General features: G+C 41.8%; 1 protein-coding gene across 4 annotated transcripts in view; it reads left to right on the top strand.

Moving 5' to 3' along the window:
- The window catches only part of LOC126284476 (uncharacterized), a 91,229-nt gene that overhangs the window by 56,230 nt on the left and 22,601 nt on the right, over positions 1 to 12,398 (top strand). For 2 of the 4 annotated variants that reach the window (XM_049983430.1, XM_049983432.1), the window contains exon 7: positions 8,198 to 8,323. The exons of the other annotated variants lie outside the window; for them this stretch is intronic. In XM_049983430.1, the coding sequence (XP_049839387.1) occupies positions 8,198 to 8,323 (126 nt within the window). The remainder of the gene's footprint in view (positions 1 to 8,197; positions 8,324 to 12,398) is intronic. 4 annotated transcript variants of the gene reach the window in all.

A 12,398-nucleotide genomic window follows, 5' to 3' on the forward strand; every position in this document is an offset into this window, starting at 1 on the left:
ATCACGATGACTTTCAGTATGGCATTCGTTCATAACGTGGGGTGTGAAGTTCCTTTCAGTTTCGTTTATCCATCCTCGTGCTGCAATTTTCTCTTTATGCACGCCATCAGCTGTAAGAGCAGTGTATTGGATTTATGTGTGGACGTGTCATCACAAATGTTCGAAATGTTACTGTAGATGCTTCGCAAGGTACCGCATGGTGCGTGGCGAAGAGTTCGTTGCACCGCTCTGTCACTTCTTTTCCTGTACCACTCGCAATAAGAACGAGGAGAAAATGACTATATTTCCCCACGAGCCCTAATTTCTCTTATCTTCGTGGTCCTTACACAAAATGTACGTTAGCGACAGGTGAATCAGCCTGCAGTGAGCTTCAGACGCCGGTTATCTAAATTTTCTCAATTGTTTTCCGTGGAAGGAACGTCGTCTTCCCTCCAGGGATTGCCACATGAGTTCACGAAGCTTCTCAACAATATTCACTTGTTGATCAGACCAACCAGTAAGAATACTAGCAGCTAGCCTCTGAATTGCTTCGATGCAACTCCGCCCTAATACTGCAGTGTTTTTCAAAAACATTATCACGACTAATTCACATCTTGGGAATGTTTACTCTTACTTCCCAACGCGATTTGGCTGTCTTTAAATTACAATTATGTCTAAGATTTTATTCGAAGAATGGACTGTGCGAGAGGCTGTGGCACACTGACAGTTGACAAAATGGTCAAAATAGAACTTGTCTTTCAGAGACATGCATCTACTAGTCTATTGACAAGATGCACTGGTGGCAAGACGCTAAAGACTAATTAAGTTTGCACTGTGTCATTTTGTTCTGAAAGATGCACATCCATTTATTATGATATGGCGAGATATGAAATGCTTGGAGATTGCATCAATATGCCTGTGCAGACGTCATAAAGTCTAATCAACTCACACAGTTGTGTCTCCTAAATTTAGAACAAATTTTGATTTGTCTTAGAACTTGCTAACTAAGCATATGTACACAACACATCTCAGTTGCCACTGACGTCACTCACATGCAGCATCCATCCCATCCCTCGCCCCCCTCCCCCCCTCCCTCCTCACGTATGTAATGTCACAGGGGGCTGTGAAAAGATATATATAATTGTGCTTAGTTAGGAAGCTGTTAGATGAGATGAGACTTTAATTAGGTGCATAAATTACATAATTATTAATGTTGATGACTTCATTTGTATGAACATTGTCATGATCTCCAAGCATACCATATTTTGCCAAGTCCACATTAATATACACTCCTGAAAATTGAAATAAGAACACCGTGAATTCATTGTCCCAGGAAGGGGAAACTTTATTGACACATTCCTGGGGTCAGATACATCACATGATCACACTAACAGAAGCACAGCCACATAGACACAGGCAACAGAGCATGCACAATGTCGGCACTAGTACAGTGTATATCCACCTATCGCAGCAATGCAGGCTGCTATTCTCCCATGAAGACGATCGTAGAGATGCTGGATGTAGTCCTGTGGAACGGCTTGCCATGCCATTTCCACCTGGCGCCTCAGTTTGACCAGCGTTCGTGCTGGACGTGCAGACCGCGTGAGAAGACGCTTCATCCAGTATCAAACATGCTCAATGGGGGACAGATCCGGAGATCTTGCTGGCCAGGGTAGTTGACTTACACCTTCTAGAGCACGTTGGGTGGCACGGGATACATGAGGACGTGCATTGTCCTGTTGGAACAGCAAGTTCCCTTGCCGGTCTAGGAATGGTAGAACGGTGGGTTCGATGAGGGTTTGGATGTACCGTGCACTATTCAGTGTCCCCTCGACGATCACTAGAGGTGTACGGCCACTGTAGGAGATCGCTCCCCACACCATGATGCCGGGTGTTGGCCCTGTGTGCCTCGGTCATATGCAGTCCTGATTGTGGCGATCACCTGCACGGCGCCAAACACGCATACGACCATCATTGGCACCAAGGCAGAAGCGACTCTCATCGCTGAAGACGACACGTCTCCATTTGTCCCTCCATTCACGCCTGTCGCGACACCACTGGAGGCGGGCTGCACGATGTTGGGGCGTGAGCGGAAGACGGCCTAACGGTGTGCGGGACCGTAGCCCAGCTTCATGGAGACGGTTTCGAATGGTCCTCGCCGATACCCCAGGAGCAACAGTGTCCCTAATTTGCTGGGAAGTGGCGGTGCGGTCCCCTACGGCACTGCGTAGGATCCTACGGTCTTGGCGTGCATCCGTGCGTCGCTGCGGTCCGGTCCCAGGTCGACGGGCACGTGCACCTTCCGCCGACCACTGGCGACAACATCGATGTACTGTGGAGACCTCACGCCCCACGTGTTGAGCAATTCGGCGGTTCGTCCACCCGGCCTCCCGCATGCCCACTATACGCCCTCGCTCAAAGTCCATCAACTGCACATACGGTTCACGTCCACGCTGTCGCGGCATGCTACCAGTGTTAAAGACTGCGATGGAGCTCCGTATGCCACGGCAAACTGGCTGACACTGACGGCGGCGGTGCACAAATGCTGCACAGCTAGTGCCATTCGACGGCCAACACCGCGGTTCCTGGTGTGTCCGCTGTGCCGTGCGTGTGATCATTGCTTGTACAGCCCTCTCGCAGTGTCCGGAGCAAGTATGGTGGGTCTGACACACCGGTGTCAATGTATTCTTTTTTCCATTTCCAGGAGTGTACATGCACTTTTTCAGACAAGTCGAGTTAATGTCTGCACATTGACATTCAAGGTGTTGCAATTAAGTTGCGGTTATATTTTTTGTTATAATACAGACCATCTCTGATTTCATGTAGTCATGTTATGGTGGATACAGTTTCAGCTGCTGGTGCCACAATTTAGTTTTAACTTCTGGGAGCTGATACCCTCTGCGACGTTGTGGCACGTAGGCTGTCAACTTCTGGTGTTGCCACACTATTTGGGATCCAGCAGTCACCAATAACTTTTCACTTGTTGAGTGAAAGCTTGCATTTCGTGGAATGATAGTCACCATCACTGGGGTGATGGCAGTCATAATTTCAGCTGACCATCACTCTCTGCAGCAGTTTCCACCACGCATTCAGGGTAATGGTAGTCACCATGATCTGAGGTGATGGCAGTCACCATGCCAACCAACCACCATTGCCCATAATAGTACCCAAAGTATTCGTACTCGCCATGTCAATTGATCATTACAGCAACTTAATAATATCCAGCAAATGTTTGGGGTAAAGGTAATCACCAAGTTTTGACTAATAACAGTGACCAAGTCATCACTGTTTCAACATCATTCAAGGTTATGGCAGCCACCATCTCATGTAATCATCATTGCGCCCCAACTCTTCAGTGTCTGGGGTAAAGGTAGTCACCATGTCACCTGAGCAACATTGCCCCAATGAAATCTGTAGTAATGGCACTCACTTTATCAACTGACTGTCGTTGACCTGCTGATAATCATTATGTCACGTGACAATCATTGCTACACCCAAAAGTACTGGGGTACAGTAGTCACCATGCCAAATGATCATCATTGCTTCACCAAATAGTATCTGGGGTGATAGTAATCACCATGGTCAGCGTACTGGCAGTCAGCTTGTCAGCTGACCATCATTACCCCCTCCTCATAACGTTATCCATTTTTATACTGTCAGAGATTTTGTGTGGTACCACAGAAATAAATGTAAGAAACATTGGGTTTGTAAATGAAGAAAAAACGATTTAAATGTGCACATGTGCAGTGGTTATATGGATTTTTTTAGATTTTGGTTTTTTGTTTATCTATATCTGTTAATGTATCGAGCAGTTTCTTACAATTTTGTTGCGGCTGGTTTTTAAGGTGTAACAGCCTGCTCTGTGTCTATAAACATATATTAAATTCAGATGTTAAAATTGCTAATCAGTATTTCTCCAAAGTGTTATGGAATTGTCACTTTATAGATGTATAAGTTGGCGAAGTTGGCTGTAGGTGAAAAACATTTTAAGCTGAAAGATAATTTTTCTTCCTAGCATGGAGTCGATTTTGGATACTTGGACAATAGTTAATTCAGGGTAGCTGAAATCATAGGAACTCTCATTTATTACTTATACAAATGTGTATTATTACTATTGAGAATGGCATTTCATCAAAGTTTCATGTAGTTTCCACTGTGTGACAGTATAAGTCATCATCCACAAGTGCACTTTAACTTGTCAGTCAAATTTCTAGTACCAACAATAGAACACATTTGTTTTGATAAATAACACGACTTTTATTTCTTTTAAGTATGTTACAACGATTGAACTATGCTTGTTGCCAAGTGGACATTAAACTATAATTTAAATCAGCAATAGTGTCATAGATGTTTTTTTATATCATTCTTTAACAAATTTGATAAATAATACTGACGACTTTCAGTTTCTTTAAAGGGGGTAGGACGTCAAAGGAGCCGACTTGGAGCAGGAGAGGCACCACAGGACATTTCTATTTCCACTTTCTATACTTTTACGAATAAATTCATAAAACTTTGTCAGCATGACCAGCAACGATTCAAAATTTACACTCATAGCAGTGGAAGTTCTAAAACATAACGATGTAATTTTTTTTACGTGTGAAATTCATCATTTTTTTTACTTACTAATGGCAGCATTTGTTGCTATAGTTACACATTTCTTCATACGTAAGAGAGATTCTTCGATGAATTTTGCAGAGCATACAAACCATACTTAAAGGTATATGAGACTCTAGAATTTTCCAAATCTATTAAAAACTGTGATAAAAATTGAGGTAATTATCTATAAAATCTGTGTTTTTATAAACACGAAGTTTAAAATACACTCCTGGAAATTGAAATAATAACACCGTGAATTCATTGTCCCAGGAAGGGGAAACTTTATTGACACATTCCTGGGGTCAGATACATCACACTGACAGAACCACAGGCACATAGACACAGGCAACAGAGCATGCACAATGTCAGCACTAGTACAGTGTATGTCCACCTTTCGCAGCAATGCAGGCTGCTATTCTCCCATGGAGACGATCGTAGAGATGCTGGATGTAGTCCTGTGGAACGGCTTGCCATGCCATTTCCACCTGGCGCCTCAGTTGGATCAGCGTTCGTGCTGGACGTGCAGACCGCGTGAGAAGATGCTTCATCCAGTATCAAACATGCTCAATGGGGCACAGATCTGGAGATCTTGCTGGCCAGGGTAGTTGACTTACACCTTCTAGAGCACGTTGGGTGGCACGGGATACATGCGGACGTGCATTGTCCTTTTGGAACAGCAAGTTCCCTTGCCGGTCTAAGAATGGTAGAACGATAGGTTCAATGACGGTTTGGATGTACCGTGCACTATTCAGTGTCCCCTCGACGATCACCAGAGGTGTACGGCCAGTGTAGGAGATCGCTCCCCACACCATGATGCCGGGTGTTGGCCCTGTGTGCCTCGGTCGTATGCAGTCCTGATTGTGGCGCTCACCTGCACGGCGCCAAACACGCATACGACCATCATTGGCACCAAGGCAGAAGCGACTCTCATCGCTGAAGACGATACGTCTCCATTCGTCCCTCCATTCACGCCTGTCGCGACACCACTGGAGGCGGACTGCACGATGTTGGGGCGTGAGCGGAAGACGGCCTAACGGTGTGCGGGACCGTAGCCCAGCTTCATGGAGACGGTTGCGAATGGTCTTCCCGATACCCCAGGAGCAACAGTGTCCCTAATTTGCTGGGAAGTGGCGGTGCGATCCCCTACAGCACTGCGTAGGATCCTACGGTCTTGGCGTGCATCCGTGCGTCGCTGCGGTCCGGTCCCAGGTCGACGGGCACGTGCACCTTCCGCCGACCACTGGCGACAACATCGATGTACTGTGGAGACCTCACGCCCCACGTGTTGAGCAATTCGGCGGTTCGTCCACCCGGCCTCCCGCATGCCCACTACACGCCCTCGCTCAAAGTCCGTCAACTGCACATACGGTTCACATCCGCGCTGTCGCGACATGCTACCAGTGTTAAAGACTGCGATGGAGCTCCGTATGCCACGGCAAACTGGCTGACACTGACGGCGGCGGTGCACAAATGCTGCACAGCTAGTGCCATTCGACGGCCAACACCGCGGTTCCTGGTGTGTCCGCTGTGCCGTGCGTGTGATCATTGCTTGTACAGCCCTCTCACAGTGTCCGGAGCAAGCATGGTGGGTCTGACACACCGGTGTCAATGTGTTCTTTTTTCCATTTCCAGGAGTGTATAACAGTTCCTTCGTTTTTTCATAAATTAAATAAATTCTAGAGTTTGATACACCTGTGGGTATGGTATGTATGATGTGCAAAATTCATCGAAGAAAATCTCTAACGTATGGTGAAAAGTATACCTATAGCAACAAATGCAGCCATTAGTAAGTGACAAAAATGATGAAATTTCGCACGTAAAATAATTTATTTCGTTATGTTTTCGAACTTCCACTGCAATGAGTGTGAATCCGGAGTTATTCCTGGTGTTGCTGACAAAGTGTTATGAATTTATTTGTAAAAGTAGAGACACTGGAAATTAAAATGTCCTGAGATGCCTCTCCTGCCCCAAGTCGGCCCGTTTTACGTCTTACCCCCTCCCCTTAAAGTGTGGTAGAATCAGTAATCAAACTATGCTGACTGCCAAGTTCACTTTAACCTGTAAGTTATATCAATAGTGTCAACAGGTGAGACATGATTGTTTTTTTTTTTTTACTGTTATAGAACAGTTAAGTAATGACAGTACATTAGATGTGTTTTGTACTTGAAAACTTTAAGTACTTTGATAAATAATCAATGATCAACCTTTCTTTCCTCATCGAATCTGTAGTTACACTTGTTTATTATAATAAGTCACCCATATGTGTTCTGTAGTCAAAATCGTAGCATTGTGTGATAAATTATTTTATTTTGATACAAAGGTTGAGTTTTACACAGATCGGATTTTCCTCTCTGTATGGAACTGTGTCAAACATTGTCTTTTACCATGTTGTACCTATATACCTTATCTGACACATTTCGAAGTTACAGTTGTGTATAATGACAATGTGCAGTTTAAATGATAAAATGCAGTTTTTGAATGTGGTTTGTTGTGATAAATTGTCGTAATATCTAGGGTTAGTGGATGAAAACGCTACCACAAGTAGGTCCTAGGTCAAACTCAGTAAGAAGAAAAATATGGTGACCAGTCAATTTTATTAATTATAGTTTTATTGGTGCATTATCTTCTTACTTCTTAAAACAGTACTCAGTCAATTTGTTTTTGCTGTAGCAGTAAAATAGCCTCATTTCTACCTAAGTTGAAGTGACTTTTATTATTGAAGTGTGTTATTTTGGCAAAGTATTGTTATAGAATAATTTACACTTGGAATATCACTGTGGCCTTCAATTTGAGTTTGTTTTATCAGTCGTGCGTAAATTAAGCAATAATTGCACTCATACAGTAGATAAAACATTATTTTAGCTAACAAATGTTTTATAGAACAATACTACAGGCAATTTAGACATGGATATACCACTATGGCTAACATTAATATAACCGTTTTGTGTGTGTGTGTGTGTGTTATGTGTATGTTCATGGTTGTGTGTGTGTGTGTGTGTGTGTGTGTGTGTGTATTTGTTTTTGTGTGTGTGAATGGGAGCTCTTTGATAAATTACACAGACGTGAAAATACTGTAAGTTGTACTCTTTATGTATTTTGATAGGTAATTCAGGTCATTTTGATGTTTTTGAACATGTAATTTGGATTGTGATGTCAGAGGGACTACAGAAAATAACTGGGCTAGTTACACCATCTTGCATTCTCATTTTACTTTCCCAACAGCATAACTGGGTCAGTTCCCCCATCTTGAATTTTTCAAGCTCACACTACTCCCACCTTGCATTATCAATTTCTTGCCACTGCCCCCTTAAATCCTACGATTGCAGCACTGCCTAGCAAAGGCTGCTTGGACTTGTGTTAGTTGTGAGTGACTACAGAGCCACCAAGTTTTATGACAATGACTGATCATGACTTTCAATTTATTTTTCATGCATAGTGTGTGATGTGTATTCTTTCATGTTTCATTTATCCCTATAAGTTCCATGTATTGGATTATGTAGAGATGTATCTCCGCATAAGTTCAAAACTTTACTCTCTACTTTGCCTCGTTTCGAATTACGTGTACTGCATGTAACATTACGTTGCTTGACAAGAGTTAATTGTTAGCTTACAATGTCCACAGTGGAAATAAAATGCAAGCCTAATAAAACATTCAAGAACGACTGTAACAACTGCACCTGTAATGCTGAAGGAACCAAGGCATGTTGCACTACTCGTAACTGCTCCCTGCCATGGCCTGGATACCCAGGTGAGTATGCATTTATATATACTTCTATATATGTATGTGTAAATAGAGAACTATTTGACATCAAATTTAAATTTAAGTGTTACAGAGTCTTGTGCTCTGGTCTGTATTTTTTATCACCCACCTTGAAATACTCTAAATACCTTGAGAAAATACTTCCTATTAAATTTACATTCCATGTTGACAAAGTTCTCTTTTAAGAAAAGTTTTTATTGTCAATTTCACTGTGTATTTCATTTTCTCTCTACTTCAGCAATTGTCAGTTATTTTTCTGGCCAAATAGGAAAACTCATCCGTAAATATTATCACTTATCCTAATGTAATTCCCTCATAATTGGCATCTCCTGATTAGAGGGGAACTTGTAAGCAAAAGTCGGAAATTTTTAGTATTTTTCAAAACATGTTCTATAATGTTCACTTTTTCCAGCCTATATCGTATATAATTTATCTGTATGACCATTGGAAACATTTTATTTTTAATTCTATTGCATTACTTACGTATCTGTGAAGCTAACTAATTTTGAATATCGATCTCTTTATATAAAGCTATGATTGAAACTACACCACATAAATGGCTGGGTTTACATTACTGAGAGAAGATATGCAATGCTCAATGATGGTTGCACTGCTGTTTTCAATTTGTCTGTCGCTTCACTACGTTTTATTTGAAAATAGGTGACTTTAGCGTAGAACTGTGTCTTTGAAAGTTCTTCGGTGTAGTTCGACACATTATAAACATGCCTAGAGCTGCCACCCTGTTTAAGAAGCGTACATTTGGTGGTAACCAACATGATAGGAAAGAAAAAATTATCTGGTTACCATTAGGACGAATCCACCATCAGTGTAGATACAGTTGATCAGAATGTGACATCAGAGAGCAAGAGACACGACCACCATCCTTATTAGTGAATCCAAATTAAGTCCTCAATTTGAGGAACTAGGATCATTCGAGGAGATTTTATCAAATAGCATTTGTGGTTTAGGCTATGTGTTAGTTGATATGATCATTTTAATATTAACTCTTTATATTGCAATATTTGGTGGGCAAATAAGTATAGATGAAGATCCTTCAGTAATAAATGTGGCAATGTCCATTACGGTAACGAAAAAGATATAGAAGCTATTTTCGAAGCAGAACAGGAGCCACAAAATCTAAAATTACATGAAATCAATTCAGTTACTGTTTCAACCTCGATCTGAGACATGGTACAATTTCCGAAAGTCTGAAGTTTCAAGGGTGTGTTTCGAACGCAAGAATTCCTTTCCTGATGCTGAAAAGCAATCCATCAAGCCAGTTTATAGGGACCTAGCTCTCCCAGACCTCCCCAGAAGTCTCTGCGTGAGCAGACTCAGAATCCCAATGGGTCATTCGGAAATATGTTTCGAACATGAGTGCCCAAGCATATATTTGCGAGGGTAAATTCTGAAACGGGTAGTCAGTGACACTTTGTGATCAAGTAATGATGAAAACGTGGGAAGAATAAGAGTGTTAAGGCAAATCATCAACCCTGGCTGTAAAGGGAGTGTAACTTTTAGACCAACAAGAGTTGCCAATTCATATTGTGCGCTGAGTTCAGCTCCAAAGAAGCAAGATCAGAACAAAGGAAGATGCTTTTAGAGAGAGGAGGACGAAGAGAAGATCTTAACTACGCTTCTTGGTGCTTTTGAGACTCATTTAAAACATTAGTGAGTTTTTATCAAACAAAATATCCTCCCAGTCAGGGTATCATATATGGGTTGTAACGGCTGTAAGTGCAGATATTTCTGTTGGTGCCTGAGGACGGTTTACGAAACTTTACATCAGTATTTGCGTGATTTACAGAGTAATAATTCTAGTCATTACAAGCCATATGTTTTTAGGTCGGTTAGTACCTCTAAGTGCGTGTGGCAAGAGCGAGCCATTAATGTTTATTTTCCCATGGGCAGTAGGTCAGATGTTGAAGTGTGGACTCGTAGATGCAAAACAGCTAGTCCATACTGACAGGCATAGTCCAGTTAGCAGTGCAGTAGGACTCTGCAGAAAACGTTAGGTCGCAAAGCTTGTGATCTGGTTGTCGGAATACTGTTCACAGCAGAGAAAAAACATATCTTCTGGTAAACCTTCCGGGATGTAAGGTCGTGGTCCATGAAACTCTTCAGCTCCTAACGTTTCGTCCAGAGCTGCGCTGTACATCTTCAAAGGGGTGTTTCTCCTCCGGTGAGTCTTGCCGACTGACGGGTCGAACGTCTGAGAGCGACTTATATTTCGTAGAAAGTGGGCGTGGCCAAAGTTACACGTGATATGCAGAGGTAATCTTTGTCAGAGATAAAACTTAACTATCGATCTTAATCTCGTCACAGATAAAACTGTCTAGCAATTCTGTAGTGCTACTGTCCAAATATCACCAAGTTTCATGGTCTCTTCTTTCCGATTAAAATTATCCCTATGTTTATATATTTCAATTGCTTCTCTACAAAGCCGTGGGTAATAGTTCGTCGTTGTAGATAAAATTTTTGTTTCGGAAAACTTCACTTGATGATTTCCTGTCTGAAAAGCGTGTTCTGCTACAGCCGATTTGTCCGTTTTCCCTAATCGGCAAATACTTCTGTGTTCTTTTAACCGTGTATTTACGCTTCTCTTCGTTATTCCAATATAAACTTTACCACATGTACACGGAATTTTATATACGCCACTGGCTGATAGAGGAGTGCCTTTATCTTTTACCTACCGGAGAACATGACAAATTTTCTTCGTTGGTCTAAAATCAGGTCTAATATCGTGTTTACTTAAAATCTTTCCAATCTGATCCGTTACTTTCTTTATAAAAGGGAGAGAGACTGTCTTCTTCCATCGTTTCTCGGGCTAGTCCTTAGGCTTTCTGTTGTTTGGGTGCAAAATTCTGCTTACTTCTTTTTTTTTGAGTAGCCATTTTTCTGAGAAGCGTGCTTCAGATGTTTTAATTCGACGACGATATACTCCGGCGTGCAAATCCGTCTGACTCTGTCAACGAGACTTTTAGTCACACCTCTCTTTTGTTGTGGATGGTGGTTAGAGTTTTTATGTGCGTATCTGTCTGTGTGCGTTATTTTTCTAAAAATCTGTTGTTTCAATCTTCCATCTGTCTGTCTCATAACTAAAACATCCAAAACGGTATTTTGTTTTCATTTTCTCTCTCCATGGTAAATTGGATTCTTGGATTTATATTATTAAGGTAATCAAAAAGTTCTTCTCTGCCATGTGGCCAGACCACAAATGTATCGGCTACATACCGATACCAGCGAGATGGTTTCTTATCTGCTTTTTTCCAAAGCTGACTGTTCGAATTTCTCCATGTAGCAATTAGATACTGCAGGACCCAATGGGTTACCCATTACTAGGCCATTAAGTTGCTCATAAAATTCATTATTCCACTGGAACTGACTGGAAGTAAGACAATGTCTGAAAAGAGCAGTCAGATCTTCTGGAAAAATATCCGTTATAAAATCCATAACTTTGTTAACTGGAATCATAATGAATAAAGATACTATATCAAAACTTACTAAAGTATCTTCAGGAGTCAGAATTAAACCTTCAATTTTCTCTATAAGATGACGTGAGTCCTTTATATATGAGTCAGTTTTTCCAATATATGGTTGTAAACTCACCGGAGGAGAAACACCCCTCTGAAGATGTCCAGCGCAGCTCTGGACGAAACTTTAGGAGCTGAAGAGTTTCATGGACCACGGCCTTACATCTCGGAAGATTTACCAGAAGATATGTCATCCGGTCGCGAAAGTCTTCATACTATGATCAAGAGAAAAAAAAACCAGCAAATTGATGTGTGTACGCATTAAGACACCGCATATAAAAATACCGCCACTCACACCTGTTACGGAGCTCAGACTTCGAGAAGAATAGAATTATTCTAATCTCAAAAAAGGCAGATGTTGATAGGTGTGAAAATTAGGGAACTATCAGTTTAATAATTCACAGCTGCAAAATATTAACGCGAATTCCTTACATACGAATGGAAAAACTGGTAGAAGCCGACGTCGGGGAAGATCAGTTTGGATTCCGTAGAAATGTGGAAAAACGCAATGCAGTGCTGACCCTACTACT

Source organism: Schistocerca gregaria, chromosome 8 (assembly GCF_023897955.1).
Source record: "Schistocerca gregaria isolate iqSchGreg1 chromosome 8, iqSchGreg1.2, whole genome shotgun sequence".
NCBI lineage: Eukaryota > Metazoa > Arthropoda > Insecta > Orthoptera > Acrididae > Schistocerca > Schistocerca gregaria.